The 18,446-nt window shown below is 39.3% G+C and overlaps 1 protein-coding gene across 2 annotated transcripts in view; it reads right to left on the bottom strand.

Annotated features, from left to right (window-relative positions):
• The window catches only part of DOCK1 (dedicator of cytokinesis 1), a 474,081-nt gene that overhangs the window by 346,095 nt on the left and 109,540 nt on the right, over nt 1-18,446 (bottom strand). For both annotated transcript variants that reach the window (XM_077350091.1, XM_077350092.1), the window contains exons 20-23: nt 17,733-17,822; nt 15,668-15,768; nt 8,604-8,729; nt 5,853-5,961 (exon numbers count right to left, since the gene is read on the bottom strand). In XM_077350091.1, the coding sequence (XP_077206206.1) occupies nt 5,853-5,961; nt 8,604-8,729; nt 15,668-15,768; nt 17,733-17,822 (426 nt within the window). The remainder of the gene's footprint in view (nt 1-5,852; nt 5,962-8,603; nt 8,730-15,667; nt 15,769-17,732; nt 17,823-18,446) is intronic.

The following is an 18,446-nucleotide window of genomic DNA, read 5'->3' as shown; positions in this document are numbered from 1 at the left end:
AATTTTCTAGAGTCCCATGATCTCAAATGCTGTGTTTATAGTATTAATGGTTAGAGAAAGGATATACATGAGAAGAAAGCAATACTGGTCTATTGAAGAAGAGTATTGGCCTTATTTATGCTCTATCCAACCATTTAGCCTGGTTCTTCCCAGTAGGATGAGTTAATTCTATGCCCAACATCATGTATAACAAATGTGAGGAAACCTTTCCTAATGATAATTTCTTTCTTCTTGTAATGCCATACCTTGCCCAGAAGAGTTACAAGTGCAGACCTATAGCCATTAGACAGTACGAATGCCTCTATTCTGTTGTAGATATCCCACTTTCTCAAGTATATGAGGGCCTTATGCTGGCTATACTAATTTAGATTTTTCTTATTATCCCAGCTAATTTAGATTTTTTTTATTATCCCAGCTACACTGACTTTAGCTTATGTATCTCCCTGATAGGAAATTAGTTCATTACATGAGCCAAGTCAGTCCTGCCTATGGGCTTTTGAGTGCCTATATCATGACCTAAGTTTTATGATCCATTAGACATCAAACTTTCTGAGCAAAAATATTAACTATGGAGAGTAAGTAATAAGGATTATTTTAGGTTAAAGTTCAGGGTACATTATTCACTATAATTATTTTAATTAAATCCATTAGCATATCTTTATAGAAGATAAGAGCTATCAATGATACAAAATAAGCTTTTCCTTGAATAATGTATGAGGTAATTACTAATTTACATATTTTTCTAGATGATGCCTCTTAAGCTGATTTTGTTAGCAAAGAATAAAGGAGAAATTCACACAACCATAAATATAGCATTTTTTTCTATACAAAAAGAACTGAGCATTCCACACAAGATAGTCCAGTATTATGGCCTTTTTCAATACTGCAGAACACACATAAATTCTTTAACTTCACAGTTAGCTTAAGGCTAACTTGGTTTACCTATTTTATATTTCTATGATCTTTAATCAATATTAATGTATATTTTTTCAAACAAATAGAACTTTGTTTAACATTTTCTTGATTTAAACAATTTAAAGTAATTTTAATATGAAGCAAAATTTTCAAAACAAATCCACAAATCCATAAAAATCCATAGGTAATGCCTCTGATCTTATTAAAATATAATATCACTTGAAAGAACAAAGGAAGGCAAATGGGTCTAAATTAGTTTAATCAGAAAGCCCATTAACATAGCACAAGGTCAATACTAATTCTTATGAAAGCTAAGCCAAGAATGTAACCTTTACTCTGTTTGCAAGCTGTAGTTGAAATGAGACTCAACATGATTAGTGGCATCATTACTTCCTTGGCTATTCCCAGATGCTGATATACAAGAGTACAGGGATATTAATTTCAAGCAACAATCATCAGATACCAATTCAACATCAGGAACAATTACCAACAATTAAGCAGTTTGTTGACTTCTTAACATTTTTAATTAGAATTAGTACCATACTTGTACAGCAGTACAAAGTTCACAAACCTGTTCCCATCACAGCAATAGTGACAGTTTATTTAGAACAGAGACAACATGAATTTTTGTAATCACCCACTAAAAGGACAATTCAAACTCACTATTCATTTCTCTTAGAGATGGCACTTTAAGCCATACTGGGATAAGTGAGTTAACAGAAGTGAAAGGATTTGGTTATTCTTCTAAAACAGCCTTTCTCAACCTTCTAACCATTGAGAAACCCCTAAAACAGTGGTCCCCAACCTGCGGGCCGCGGCCCGGTGCCGGGCCGCAAAGGCCATGGCACCGGGCCGCAGCTCCCTCTCCCCGCCCCGCCCCCGCAGTAAAAAACTTCCCAGGCCGCAAGCTTGCGGCCCGGGAAGCTTCTTACTGCGAGAGGCGGGGAGAGGGAATCAGGGCCGGGCCGCGCCTGTGCGGGCCACGCCCGCTCGGCCCGATCCGCGGGCGCGGCCCGGGCGCGGCTCGCGGGCGCGGCTCGGGTGCGGCCCGATCCGCGGGCGCGGCTCGCGGGCGCGGCTCGGGTGCGGCCCGATCCGCGGGCGCGGCGTGGGCGCGGCCCACGGGCGCGGCGTGGGCGCGGCCCGCGGGCGCGGCGTGGGCGCGGCCCGATCCGCGGGCGTGGCCCGCACGGGCGCGGTCCGCGGGGGCGCGGCCCGATGCCCTGCCGGTCCCCAGCCTCGGAAAGGTTGGGGACCACTGCCCTAAAACATTCTTCAGACTTTGAGATGTCAGCAGTCCACATCTTCCTGTCACACCCCCAGAATTCACATGTCATCAGAAATGGCATCACCCACACTCCCACCTGATATGATATCACCAGGCCACTCCCACACCACAGGAACTGCCCACAAAAAGTGTCTGCAGCAGTCAGTGTCATCTTGACACTCTTTTCTTCCCCCTTGAGGTAGAGAGATGGGGGATGGGGGGAGGTTGAGGAGGTGATTTTGCCATGTTGCTGTTTTTGTTGCATTTTATAGTCCATTTTATTGATCTTTTATTGGGGCTTTTATTGACACATTAGTAACCTGTCACAAACTGATTTCGGGAACTGGGGCAGGCCTATGATGCTTCATCACTTCCCCTGCCCCACGCGGTTAAGTTAAAATGAGTATACTTACTTCACTGGGGGGGGGGGGCACAACACGTATATGGTCGTACCACCCAATTTTAATTTTTTTAAAAAATATATTAAAATTAACTCCCACCTAATTGGTGAAATCCTTCTGGGACCATCACGAAACCCCAGGGTTTCATGAAAACCTGATTGAGAAAGCCTATTCTAAGACAAGTGTTAACAAGCAAATTCAAGAGTTAACAAACAGATGTGAGAACAAAGTTTGAGTCCAGTGGCACCTCCAATGCCAACAAAGTTCAATTCTGAGTATTAGTGAAAATTAAGAGACTTAGCATGTAGATACATACTCTTTCATACACAAAGAAACAGATTTCCACAAATGTAAGTACCTGAACAATAAATACAGCTAGAATCGCAATTATTATGATTCAAACTTCATTCCCACATCTGTTTGTTAGCTTTCGTATTTGGATGCAAATTTCTTGCCATTCACAGATCTTATCAACTGTCTGAATCCAATCTCAGCTATAATTGCCCAGTTAATCATACATCTACACTCTAACAACTATCTATATGTAATGGTTGAGGAAATTCTGTTTCACTGTATCCGAAGAAGCATGCTTGCATTCAAAAAAGCTATACCTTGAATAAAACTGTGTTGGTATTAAAGGTGCCCCTGGACCCAAACTTTTTTCTGTTGATTCAAACCAACATGGTTTACCACCTGCAAATAATTACCCATGGCATGCCATACATATGTAATGTTTCCTGTCCTTGTCTTGCAAAATACTTTGTGAGCTCTGCCCTAGTCTCTAAATTAGAGCAGGAGTGTCAAACATAGAACACCGAACATTTCCTGGACTTTTGTCTCATTTGGTTCAGGCTTACAGGCTATTGAAACCGAACAGCTTATGGGTAGACTAACCAAGCTGGTAAGTTTTAATGGCTGGCAGGCATTTAATCTTTCCTGGGTGATCCCCCCCTTTCTCCCAGGAATGAGAAACGGGATCTGAACCGGCTAGTTTAGGAGTTTTGGTTGAATTCGGTGGTTCAGTTTGAGATCACCCCAAACTGAACTGGAATTTTCCAGTCTGTGCCTATCCCTCTATGCCACTCCCTGTTTTGCCTTCTGATACCTGGAGACATCATATTCACTATAGGACATTTTCTGTATCTTTCTAGGAATCACATATATTCTGACAGGAAGATCAACCACTGTAAAGTTAATTATTTCTTGATAGAAGTGACACAGTTCACAGGTAGAGTTATTATATGAAACAAATTTCTCATTTATTTAAATGACTAGGTACTCTGTAACAGAATATGAAAAAGGCTATTTTTAGGCAGATTTAAATTAACAGAACTGTAATTTCACAAATCATCAATTGCTTCCAGATCAGACCACAATGTGAACACTGTGATGAAGAAAGGGGGAGGGGGAGTGAAACCAAAAATTACAATTCATAATAATTACAGTCTTCTTGTAAAAATTAATATCTCCAAGTATAAAAATGTAACTGAGATTTGAGATAAGCAAAATTTGTTGCTAATTATTCTTCAAATAGCAGAACAAGAAGATTATTAGATTTGTTTTCACTCATGCTACAGACCTTCAGCAACATATTTTAAGGTCAACTCAAGTAAAGTAAAGGAACCAGATGTACAAAGTAGGGTAGTGTCTTCGGCTGCCAAAGTGGCCGTTGATGTGTCAAGTGGCCAGTGCCACGGCGTGGGGGAGTTGGCACATGCACCTGTGTGTGGGTGCCGGGTTGCACACCGCCAATGGCGCCGCCCCTCTCCCCTGCACCAGGACACTGGCCGCTTTGGGCATGAATGGCCACTTCGGCGGCCAAAGCACACAATCCTAGTACAAAGTGAAGAAAATTTCTACATTATTTGTTGCATGCATGCATTGATCTGATATGACAGCCTTTGAAATCCTTTATTCAACTCATCTGGATATTACAGCTAAAAATATGTAACTGTAATACCCATGCAGAAGAGCGTGTTGCATACTAGTACATTGTGCATTAATATAGCATGGGTCCAGGACTGCACAGCAATCCACTCTGTGTTGGTCAAAAAGCATCTCTAATTTCTTGAGGACAAAAAGCTAACCAGCAATATCTGTTTCACATAATTTATTTCTGGTAAGGGCTTGGAGGAGGAACGTGTCTCAGGGCTTAAGTGCCACTCAGCGCTTAACACCCACTCAGGCATCCCTGAGTGCCTCCCCTTCCAACCGGCTTACCTGTATGTCCAGCAGCCAGCCAATCATCTTCCATCACCCACCCCTAATCACCCCTTCTTCCTTTTACTTCCCTCAGAGGCTGCAGATCCCTGCTGTATGAGAGCTGCCCCTGCCAGTGAGTTCCCTAACATAGCGGTCCCCAACCTTTTTCCGGTTGAGGACCGCCTCTGGGGTTGAGGGAAAGCTGCCGGCCCAACAGTGCGCATGCGAGTTTTTGCCAGCAGGGGGGCGCTAATGCGCATGTGCGGCAGCTCTGCACGTGCGCATTAGTGTCCGCTGGCATGCCGGAGGCATCGTTGTTTGTGAAGGTGCTTTTTGCAGAATGAAAATCATGTCCAATGCAAAAAAGCAACATAACAAAAATATTCTTGTAGAACTGCTAATTCAGGTGGTTGCTTCAAAAGCATACAGGAGAATCAACTCATTTCTTCCACAAAGTAACTGTAATAACTAATCTCTCAAAAGCAATAGGAATCAGGGCCTGCTACAAGATACATAACTACAGTGTATGCATATGACGTATATGATTTTCCACCATTGTAATTTTAAGAAGACCACTGCACAACTCAGTATGTACTCTACCTTCCTTCTCCATTCATTTGCTGCAATATAATTAGATCCTTCAACTTCTGTGGCAAAACATAATTTGATTTTATATCCAAACCAGCAGTCTATGGTTTTTGCTCTTCCTAATCCAAATTCAAAACCAAATCCCAGTTTGAAGACAAAACTCAGACCAACAGATTGCTAGTTCTGACAAACTACAGTTTGCTGCAAAAACAGAAGTATCTACTACTCTGGTCATAAGCAAAAGGATGAAAAATATGCAAATCCAAATTTCCCAGCTTTTTACACATAATAACGCACTGTGTCTAGAACAAGCCATTGCCTTAAATTTCTAAGGTATTATTTGGTTTTTGAATTAAATGCAAAATAATAAAGTTAAAACTATTTTCAACCACTATATTTTATACAGGATACTAGAAATATGTAACTGTACTTCAATGTGAGAATACAAACATTAAAAAAATTTTATTTTAGAATCATACCTTTACTATAAGTGTATGATCAGACACACTACTCATCATCTCATTGATAGATTTAAAGAGTTGAAGTAAAGACTCCCTAAAATCAGCTTCTCCTTTGTTTTCATAAAGTCTGAAAAACAACATAAAAATAGTTAGAGTGAATCATATTCTCACAAAAAAAATATAGCATTTCATCACAATTTTCTGACAACAGACAGGCAAAACGTAACTCATGTGTGGGGGGTCAAAGTTTTATTTTTTAATGGATTACATTCTGCAAGTATACTGAAATTGAAAGTAGGGATGAGAATGAAACTAAACAATACTGGTTTGGTCCGGAGGCCACTTCCAAAGCAAACCAGAATTTCCCTGAATCAAACTAGCAAGTTCGGATTCCCCTTTCTTCTATCTGCAGTTTGCCAAGATAGGAAGAAAAGGGGAGATTGCCTGCAAAGTGTTAAATGGCTGGACAGGGTTAAATGGCCAATTGGGGGAAACAAAGCAGCCACGTTTAATGGTTCACAGCCAGTTAAATCTAGCAGCTGACGGGCAGACCTGCCCCAATGTTAGGTTTAAATGGTTGTCAACCATTTCAGCCTAACAGCAGGTCAGGTGCGTCCATCAACTGTTAGGCTGAAATGGCTGCCAGCCATTTCACCAGTACATTTCTCTTCCCCTGCTTGGAAGCAGGAGGGAGCAAAATGTACATGTTAAATGGCTTGCAGTCATGTCAGCCTAAGAGCTGATATGCACATCTGCCCTGCTGTTTGACTGAAATGGCCTGAACTCCCAAATTAGACAAAACTCTGGTAAATGTTCAGGGAAGTGCCACTTCCAAAGCAAACCAGAATTTCCCTGAATCAAACTAGCAAGTTCGGATTCCCCTTTCTTCTATCTGCAGTTTGCCAAGATAGGCCTGAACTCCCAAATTAGACAAAAATCTGGTAAATGTTCAGGGACTCATTGGTTCAGGGGCTACAAACTTGGCAAAGTTTGGACCAAAATTTTCTCATAAATTGATATATGTCTATAACTATCCAAAACTTGTAAAAACATCAAAATTACTTTTAATGTGACCAGAGTTATGCCCCCATCATTTCAACACAGAATACTTGGTCTGGTCAGTGCTCACTTGACTAAGGGGATGATACTGTATCATGACTTTTAGAGGCATATTAAACCTCTAGTTATATTTTTGTATATTTTTAGATGAAATCATTATATCATTCTTTATTAAATACTTCTCATACAAAGAGCACTAAAGAACAGGAAAAATTAATTTGAAACTCAGAGTTGGAAGGATTAGGAATATGTTGGTCATTTATGCTGAAATTATGCCTTTGTTTTTTTGGTTTCTTCTGAGAGAAAAAAATTATTGAACTAGTAGTAAATACTTTTGTCTCAGAAATGACTTCTTTAACCAAAAAAAAACTGTTTCAAATACACAAAAGGTACATTTTTAAATATTCTGTTTAGTATTTATTTACTTCATTTATACCCTACCTTTCCCCCATGAGGATTCGAAGTACCTTATATTGTACAAATTGTCATCTAGATATATTTTATGTGCCAGAATTTTTTTAAAGACAGAATAGAGAATGAAATCACAAATCCTCAAAAATTCCCATTTATCTACCCTGGAACAATAAGAGCATTATTCCCTATTGCTTGCATGGATAATTAATACTGCTGTCAAATTAGCCATATACTATATACTGATATGCCATCTGATCTTCTAAGAAGGTAATTCAAACCAATGTGGTCTCTAAAACAGACTACTTAATTTGGAAATATAACCTTCAGAAATTACCTATTGGTAAATTATTTATTAAACATAAATAATTTACCTTGCAAAAATCAGTTATGAAGCAAAGTGCACATTAGAAGCACTGTGGAAAAAAGTATTTGTCTTAATTCTAATGATTCAAATGCACCAACAGATTCCTTTAAACAACAAGGAAAATATATTCCACAACTCTTTTCTATAACCACAAATATAGATTAAAATTTGAATTTAAATTTTAATATAATCTTGACTAAGCATTGTCATTATAGCCAAGAGATTATCTACTGTTTCTGATTGAACTCTATGGTAGTTTCAATATTTCTCAAGCATCTTCATTATCAATTAGGACTGTGAATATAAGAATGAGATAATATTGTATCATTAAATTTTGAGACTTCACCTAGTTATTCAGACTTACTGCCCTTCCAGAATCAATAATTGATCAGCACAAAATAAACAATGAAAAGCAAAATGATAATCATTTAATAGAGAGCAACAAAAATTATTTCAGTATGTGCCAAACAATCATTTATTTCATTGTGTTGGATTCAGAAGAAGCTTTCATAGATTGGAAGGATCTTTCTCTCCCTTCCCTTCATCAAACAGCCTCCTTTCTGATCCAAAAAGCGAGCCCTGCCGTGGTATGGGATAAACCAGATAAACCACCTCATCCTCTTCTCCTGTGATAGACTGTAAACAAAAACAGTGAAAAAGGCTGTAACTCTATTTCCTGTCACTGTTGCAGCAACTCATTCTACATAATGTTTTCTTGTGGGGTTCTCCCAATCCTCAGAGAGGATTTTCAGGGCTGAGATCAGGCTGCTTGTGGAAGGGGAAAGTGGGCAAATATCCACTATACCAATTATTTTTGTGAACTCTTCTGCTTGATCCAACCCATTGTTTAATGTAATCTTTCTTATCTTTTTTTTTTTTACAAAAACTGAAGAGCTTAAAAGATGCAGTATGATCAAGAACAGAATACATACTGGTTGAACAAAATTCTCGATCGTACAATAAATTTGAAGATGTATTCCAAAGATTTCATAGCTTTAAATAGTTGATCCGTGACACCAGCATTATCCACATAGGTTCTTAAAACTTTCGTCAGTTTTCTGTGTGGAAAGATTTTTTAAAATGTTACTGGCAAATTAATAAATGACACATTCCAAAATAAGAAAGTGATGCACAATGGATACAATCCAGAACAGAAAATATGGGATCAAAAGAAACAAACAAGTAGTTCTGCATGCTCAAAAGGAGCCTCAAGCCTGCATTTATCAAACAGCTCCTATAAAGCACTTAAAATGGAGGGAAATCCCACACCCCCACCAGCTCTGCTCAGGTGTTGTATTGAATGCACTGTAACCAATTAAATATGAATAAAGAAGCAAATACTGATTCATTATTGTTTTATTTGTGATATGCCATGAGCTGCCCTTGACTCATGGGGAAGGGTGACTTATAAATATGAAAAAAAATTAATTAATTAAATCACACTTCTGTTCATATACTTAAAAAAAACATGCTAACCTATGACATCAGAAAATTTGGTCCATAGATTTTGTATGGTCATGTGATTAATGTCCAAAGTTATTAATGTTGCCCCCAGTGGCTACATTAATAACCTGGGCAACATTCATAACTTTGGACATTAATGGACTCTATACTAACACAAAAGCTAGAATGGTGGTAGAGAACTTTCTTGAGTCTTGAGAGAACAGTAATCCGCCCACTCATTTCCTCCTGGACTTATTAGACATCATTTTGGAAAATAATTATTTTGGTATGATAACTGCTTATATTTACAAACTAGGGGGTTGGCGATGGGGTTAGCCATTGCATCAGTAATCATGAATAAGACTTTGAGAATAAACTGTTATTTAACCCTGAGACCAACTCATTTTTGGAAAACATTGCCTTTTCAGCAAGATTTTTGGATGACATTTTTTTAGTGATTAGAGAAACCGATAACATTACTGCATTTGGGAGTTGGTTAAATACAATACATCCAAATATTAAATGTACTATGCAACATAATTCAGAATGTATTCCATTCTTAGATATAATAGTAAGGAATACTCAGGATCACAGGTTGACTATTACATTTTATAGGAAAGAAACAGATAGGAATATTCTCTTGCATTATGGATCATTTTACCCGTGGCCATTAAAAAATAACTTGCCAATAGGTCAATTTTTAAGACTTAAATGTAAAAATATGAAGGATTTAAATTACCAACAGGTTTGCAGCTCTTTAAAAAAAGATCTAGAGGCTCGAGGTTGCCCAGCAAAATACATGGAAGCTGCTTACAGTCGCACAGAGAGGAAAGACAGATGCTATTAACATACAAGCACTGTAGTACCACTAATAGAATCATCTGTGCATTCGATTTTTCAGATTACTCAAAATAAATTAAACAAATTATTATGAAACATTGGAATTTAATAGAACATATTCTGGGGTGCACTGAAAAACCTTTAGCAGCATGGAGAAGGGGGAGAAATATTAAAGAACTGTTAGTACTAGGGAGCAATGCAGAGATACATCACCTAAGGGGAATCATAAATGTGGAAACTGTAGTATATGTAAGTATATGCGGGAAACTGACTATTATGCTCATTCCAATGATTTTTGTACAAAAATAAGGGATTTTATTACGTGTCAAACAAAGAATGTCATCTACATGATACAGTGTAAATGCAAAATAAGTTACATAGGAATGAAAACTAGACAACTCAGGACAAGAATCACAGAACATTGGTGTAAAATAAGAAACCTATTGGACTCTTCAGTTGCACACCACCAGGTAAAAGCAAAACATAATCTGGAGGACTTTTTGGATTGGAAACAAGGAAAAAAGACATATTTACTGAAAGTTCTATTTAGCAAGCATTACTGCAACGTAAATGCTTCTATAACTTCAATTTCAACATGCTGGAGCCAAATGGACTCGATTTAGAATGGGATTTGGCTTGTTTTTTGTGAATAATGAGCAGCACCTATTAGATCAATCACCTATAATTATAATCGTTACTGTGGGTAAGAAGGTCCAACAAAGTAAGGATCTCAAAATATGATGAGCATGCAGCCCATGTGATAACCAATACATGGGAGAGTGGAAATATAGTGAAGGTATGTTAGATGGGTAATTCGCTGGGATATAAGGCTGGAATATATTGTAAGGATGATATAAATAAGGTTTACTGTATTATTATTTCCTTTATAGAGTCACAATCACTGAAGAAGACAGAGAAATCTGGGTAGAGTGTACCTGGGTTTGATTGTGAATACTAATAAAAAAGTTGGATTATATATTGAGAATTAATACAGTAAAAATAAAGGAATACAGTATGGGACTTGAAATAGACTGAAATTCCTATTTTTGCATGAGACTGTGACGCACAAGGAATTGATGGTTCATTAGGAGTTTATAAAATCCTTCATGCCATGTACTTCAGAATAAACTAATACACAATCCACCTGTTTTACATTCACTTCAGGTATCTAAATACATTAAATTTAAGGACAAATAATAATTTTATGAAGAGTTGGTTTTATACCCCACTTTTCAGTATCTGAAGGAGGCTCACCATTGCAATACCTCAAGCATACTAGCATTTTCATTAACCATAAAATAAGTTCTAAATATATATAAAGTTTCTTATGTTGTTCACCTTGCATGTACAGAAATTCAATCAGTCTTCTCACACATCATAATACGCAAATTGGGATAGAATGTGTGTTCATTTCAGGATGTTTTAATTAAAGTTACTGCACAATTTAGATTTGTTTAGCCTGGGAAAGTAATTATCTTCATTTAACTTAACTTCTTTTAACTTATAAGAATATATACACTACAGCAGGGGTATACACTACAGCAGCGTTTGCTGGCAGGGGCTCATGGGAATTGTAGACCATGGACATCTGGAGGACCACAGGTTGAATACCCCTGCACTACAGTATTCCACAGAGCCAGCTTCTACTACAAAACCTATGGTGGCTTTCAGAAGAATGAACTATTCACAGGTCAGTGAACTACTTATATATGTGATTTATTGTATTAACTAGAGGCAAAGCCTGTTGTATCCAGGAATACAACAGGCTCTAGACCTTGGCAGTGGGAAGAGGAAGGGGAGGAGTTATCCAGTCTGTAAGGGCACGGGGTTGAATGTGTGTTGTGTGGGTGGTGACGTGGTGACAAATGAGGGTATGGGTGTGGAGATATGGATGTCAAGAACCTGTGTTGTGGCATGTTCATTGAGTATGGGAGAGGACTGACCTTTGGGAATTGTGGCATAGTGGTTACAGATGAGCTTTCCAGAGCAATGTCTTCAGATATGTGAAGGGGAAATCAGACTGGAGACTCTTCTTAGGGGGAAATGACATGGCAACCAATTCCTCCCAGTTCTGCATTCAACATCATTTCCCTTCTTGTCCCCCTGCCCTAATACACATGGGGTAGTCACAGTACACAGGTGTCTACCCTGCTTCTTCTCTCTCCATTTTTATACTGATGATAAAATGTTATGTGGCCAAATGCTTCTTTCACGGCTGCTCCTTAGAAGAAGAGCTGGATTTTTGTACCCTGCTGTTTACTACCCAAAGGAGTCTAAAAGTGGTTTACAAACACCTTTTCCCCTTGTCTCCCCACAGTGGACAACCTGTGAGGGATGTGGGGCTGTGAGAGGTCTGAGAGAACTGGGAATGAGCTGCAGTGACCCAGCAGGCTTCAGGTGTCTCAAAGCCTTCCCTTCCTCTCCCCATAGCAGACTCTCCATGAGGGTGGTGGGGTAGAGAGCCTCACTTGGAAGATGGCAACCCTAAGAGTAGGTCCCTCTAGGTCCACAGCAGTCTTGACCTTAGTCAGGTTTATGCATACTTAAGTCGTGTGGAATTCCAGAAGATGAATCTACACCAATCTAGCAACCTTACCTCCTCTCTGTAATGTTTTCTTGACCTAAAATATGTCAGGGGGGGGTGCTAGTTAGCTGTGGAGGCATTACACACTTTGAGACGCCACTTTCAGACTACAAGGAATATGTTCAGACCAGGGACAGCCAACCTCCAGGTGGGGCCTGAAATTGCTGCTCATCTCCAGACTATACAGACCACCTCTGCAGGCAAAAATGGCTACTTTGGAGGAGTGACTGTGTAGCATTGTATCCCCCTGAGGTTTAGGGAACCCAGCCTCCAGGTGGGGGATGAGAATCCCCTGGAAATACAGCTCATCTCTAGACAGTTAGGCTGAAGGAAAAGCTCTCCCCCCCCCCCATGCACCCTTTCAAAAGGAATGCACATGGCCTCAGAATCCACTTGGTTGCTTAGCTGGTGATTTTGCCCTTCTGAAGCCTGAGGCCTACTGCTGGAAACTGTAGTCCCTGCTGTTGTCTGCAAGGCCAAGTCGTTGCCTAATAAAGGTAGATCACCTAGTTTTCCCCAAAGTCTCACTGTCTAATTTCCTGTAAAGCTAAATACACTTGAAATTCTGGGCCACTTTTATCTTTAAGTTCATAAGAGTTTTATTTACCAGGCCAAGCTTGAAAACAGTCACTTTAGAGAAGGGGCTTTTCTGTGGCTTCCCTGTCAGCCAACTGTTTGGCAGAAGGGGAAAACTCCCCCACTCAAAAGGAATGCCCTCAGGCTCCCCTGCGTTACTCTCTGAAGGAAAATGCCTCCCTCCCCTCAGTCAGGGCCTGTCAGAGGCTCCTTTGCTGCAGGCCTGAAGGGACGGGGAGGGAGAGCACTCAGCAGCCTCCTGCCAGCTCTGTCAGGGTTCTGAGGGAATTTACAGTTGGACATGACAGTTATAGCCTTGGGGCAAAAAAGGCTGGCACACCCTGTCCAAACCTCTGTTCTCATCCCCGTTGGCAGCCCTACTCAACTCATCTCCCTATGGTGGTCAGGAGCAGACTGGCAGCCATGTCTCCAGATTGCCCCTGGCTGGGATGGATGGGAAGATGCTTTGTGCCTCCTTACAGGACGGAACTCGTCTGTCCTGGTGAGGGCCTGATCAGATTGGCCCCTTGTCTCTTGGCTGCACACGCCTCCAGATTGGCCCCTTGGCCCCAGACTGACAAGCGCCTTCTGATTGACCCCTCTGCTTGTCAGTTCAGGGCCAAGGGGCCAATTGTTGCCCCCCCCATCACGGACTGAGCCCACACCCACACCCCTTAGCCTTTTATTTATACTGCGGAACGCAGTTTACAGATATTTGATGTTATCCACCCTGAGCTGACCAGGGAAGGGTAGAATACCAAAATAAAATTATTAACACATATACTCCAAGACAGATGATGCCCTCTTCCCTCCCTTATACACAGGATTTCCCCTTCTGTTTTATTTATTGCTGAGTGGCGTCTTCATCGATTTTCTTCATATTTGTTTGTCTATGGCTATTCTACCCAACTTTATTTTCTATATATGCTTTAAAAAATATTTGCTGGCCCAGTTCAGAAAACTGAGAAAAGAAACAGAATCACCTTTTTTTATTCTGCTTTTGAAATGGCACACAAAATGATTTATTTACCTTGGAAGAGAAAAAGTAAAGTGGAATTATGTGTAGGGTGTAGGTGTGCAGATAATAAAAAGGTAACTTTGTATTCACACAAACACTAGATAATCCCTTGCCAACAAGTGTTTCTGCTATTCAACAACATCTTTAAAACTTTGAGTAGAGGGACTTTCTTTTCAGTTTCTGCTTAAACACTCAAGCATAAGTTTCTGAATTTTCACCAACTATGTGAAGTTTGGAATATACAACCAGTTCAGTTAGTTTTATTACAGTCATAGACCAGCGCAGGATTATGCAAAAACCAGGAATTTAAACATCTTAAAACATAGCAATACAAAATAGAATAATAATAAGGTACATAAATACAGCTGTCCAGTTCACTTGAAACAGACCATTCTATTACGAATTTTGATCGCTGCTGCGCAGAACTTGGCAACTCTATAGGTTGTATCATTATCCATACCTGTAAGCAGCAGAGAAATGTAAAATTCTCCTGAACGCCCTGGGAATCTGCCTAACAGTGGAATAATTAGACTAATTCAAATGTCATTATAAAATTGACACTGAAGGAGAACATATTCCATGGTTTCTATATGTCCAGAGCCACAGGTACATTTCCTTTTGATATAGGGTATTTTTCTATATCTTCCTTCTAATACAGCCGAAGGGAAGGCATCACAGCATGCCAAAGTGAAAGGCCCTCCTATGACTAGGTACCTCAAGCTTGGCCAAATACACAACCAAATTCCCAAAATCCTTCTTTATACAAAAACAAAAAAAGCTTTTCCTGACACACATGGGAATAAACTGGTGATTGAGAGCTGGGCAAAAACAGAGAGTGGTGACCTCTGGAAGTGCATATTTTAGAAGGTGGGCTCCAAATCTGATACCCTTACATTAGAAAGACTAGTTGGAGCAGGTAAACTCTGGGCGATCATGCAGCCGGCAGCTGTGGGTACAGGCTTCCTTCTTCGTGCCCGAGGGGGCCGACCCCTTTTTGGTTGAAATAAATAAAGCTGTGGCTATGTTAATGCCATTCCTTGAGTCACAACTTATTTAGCCAAAAGTCCCATCCTGCTAGTCAAAAGTACTATCCTGCAATACATTAACCTGATTACCAAGTACTGGCCAATGCTAACTGCAGAAACTGGCTTACCCATTTTGGTGGACAGAAAGTAAATAATGGAACAATATTCCTGTAGGGAAACTAAATCATGGAATGGACACAGAAAACTGCCTTTTCAAGAAGGTATGACTTCTCAGCATTAACGCAATGATGCTTTTCTTATATCTTCCATCAGATTCCTCTTTACCTGCTTGTAAAGGGAACCAGGATTTAATGCTGCTGAGAAACAGTCCTTGTCAGACAATTACCAAGATCAACTGAATTCTGCCTTGGCATGCAGAAAGTAGCCCTCAAGATGCCCCATCTAATAGTTCTGGAATACATTTTGAGCAGATAAATCTAACAAGAACAATGACTTTTCAATATAGCCACTATTCAGAACATTATTTCTCGGTCAAAATATTATACTTACGTGTATGCCAAGGTAGCACTGAAATGTTTCTTAATGTAGGTTTCCAAAACAGGATTAAAATGCTGGAACTTTCGGTCAGCAATCAATCCAATGATGAATACCTATCCAATATAAAAGAACATTCAGTCATCTTGAAAATATGGAACTTAAAAAGGGATCCAGGTGAAAAAAGCTGCAAAAGGAACTTCATTTGCATAAATGTTATTCAAAGGGAAAATAGGTAAGTAGCAATTTGACAGGCAGTTAAACTAGCAATGCAGTCACACTGTGGGCTTTACAAGCTGGACTGAAGAAGCAGCTGATAAATCTGCTTGTTTTAAGAGATCAGTATGAAGATGGATGACTGCAAATTTCTTGTTGAATGTACAACCTATTTCAGAATATGGACATTATTTTTTACCATCTTTGTTTGGATCCCTTGGAAGCTGCCTTTGCTGAGATAAAGGTAAAGGCATCCTGTAGTTGGATACTGCAAGCTTGGATACTGCAAACTGCCAATGAAAAAAGCAGGTGGTCTGGGATCTTCCCCACTTTTCCTGCCCCATTGGAGCCCTTTTTGACTCCATTAAGGTGTATTGGCAAACTTGAGTGACTCTCCTGTCTTATCAGCTGTAATCCGCAATCCTTAAAAACCATACATCTCCAGATGGCAGACAGAAAAGAGAAAAACCCTTCCACCCCCTCAATAATCATCCATAAAGGGTTCAATTGATGATATAGCCTCAACCAAAAACCTCTGTTTTACATGCTCTGTGGAACTTTGACAGTTCTGTCAGGGCTCTCAGCTCTCCTAGGAGCTCATTCCACTAGGTTGGGGCCAGGACTGAAAAGGCCAGGCATACCTCTCAAGGGCCAGAGACTATTAACAGATTAGTACTCGCAGAGTGCAGGGCACTGCAGGGAACATAAGCAGACAAGAAGTCCCTCAGATAGGCAGGGCCCACGCTGCATATTATTATTGTATTTATTGTCCACCACTATCAGCCAAGCCAACTTGTAGCAGGTTAGATAAAATACTACCCCACATAAAATGCATTAAAAACCCTTATACCCCCATTAAAAGCATAAATATTTATAATAAATAAATATTTACTTAATAAATAAATATTTATTGCCTTCCCAGATCAGACAGCTCCCTCTCTGCACCTTAAGATACAATCTATGGGTGCTGGCTCCACTACCAGTGAAGACCTAACCTGGAGGGGCCCATCTGATCAATTGGAAGAGCTCCATCTTACAGGCCCTGTGGAACACAGAAAGCTCTTGCAGGAAAATGTCATTCAATTTGCCAAGCCTGAGTTTTAAAATGTTGTCCACCACCAGTAATTCTACATAACAAATTACTGTTCTGAGCAACCAAATGGGGATGATAAGTCACTTGTCAAGTAGGGTGACTGTCCTGTGTTGCTAATACTAGATATTGTGATATATAAGAAAGATTAATCACAACACATATTCTTACTCCTTATTATATTCAAATATAATGGGACATCACTGATTCTTTCTTCTCTGCACCAAACTGTAGCCCGAAATACCAACTCTAGTACTGCTGTTTATATTGTTTTCTCCTAAGAATTTACAAGAATTCCTCAAAGTTATTCCGACTTGCCTCCCTTTCACCACTAGGAAGAGATATTGTTTATATTTCCATACATTATCACCTTTAATAATGTTTCTGCCAATACTTGATTCATATGATACATCCTCAACAAATTTCTTCCCCTTGTCCAATCCAAATTACTGTTAATTTCATACAACTACTTTTGGTTGAATGCTGATGAAAGTGCTAGTGTCCAAAAGCCAGCACCTATAGCCCAATCACTAATATTTCTCCTCTGACTTATCACCTAAATAATTACAAATCAATGTATTTGAGATTTGAAAGGGGGAAACATTTCTAAAACTGTTTTTTCAAAATAAATCTTCTTTATCTAATAAGTCTAGTTTCACTTTAAAAAGGCAGTATAATTACCAATTGCCACATTTTAGCCACTTAACCACTCTATGAAAGTGACTTTAAAGAGCAATTAATTAAAAATATTACATGAATAAAATATATAAATACCAAAGCATCAAAGACCAATGTGTCGAAAGTTTCACTTTCTGAATTCTCCATCATAATGTTAAACAGTGCATCAAGCGTATCTTGAAGAAACTGCAAAGAAATACTCAAATCACTATGGTACAAGAAACTTCAAATTCAGTTTTTCTATAATATTCAATTCCTATTATTAGAGCCCACAATTAGCTACCAGCAATACATGAAAATCCTGTAGGGGATATGTAAATTGCACAAAATTAAAATAGCTATCTATCACATTCTTATATTCCCACCTGTCAACCAAGCTGCTGGGGATGGGTATTTATTTTTGTCCTCACTTTCACAGAATCAGCTCAGCAACCCTGTGATGCAAGTTAGATTTAAAGACTGTGATGGATCCAAGGTTGGCCAGTAAACTACATGGCTGAGTGGGGGGGTCTGACCCCAGGTCTGCATTCCTAATATAAAGCTGTGACCATTACATCACATTAACATTCAAAATTGTGGAACAGTAATGATAGTATTTTTTAAGGGAAGCATTTGACTTGAAGACAGTGCTTTCTACATTTTGGGGTTCTTTCTATATAACAATCCCAAATCATCAAAGTGTTCCAAGAAACCACTATCTAAAACAAAATTCTAGTTTGTTCTCCTATGAGTTTTTAAGTGCCAAATATTTCTAAGACCAGATGTGTATATGTCTCAACATTACCCATGGCTCTCCCAGAAGAAAACCTG

This window comes from Paroedura picta, chromosome 8, assembly GCF_049243985.1.
Source record: "Paroedura picta isolate Pp20150507F chromosome 8, Ppicta_v3.0, whole genome shotgun sequence".
Lineage (NCBI taxonomy): Eukaryota > Metazoa > Chordata > Lepidosauria > Squamata > Gekkonidae > Paroedura > Paroedura picta.
Note: the sequence above shows the minus strand (reverse complement) of the source record. Positions and strands in the feature narration are given on the sequence as shown.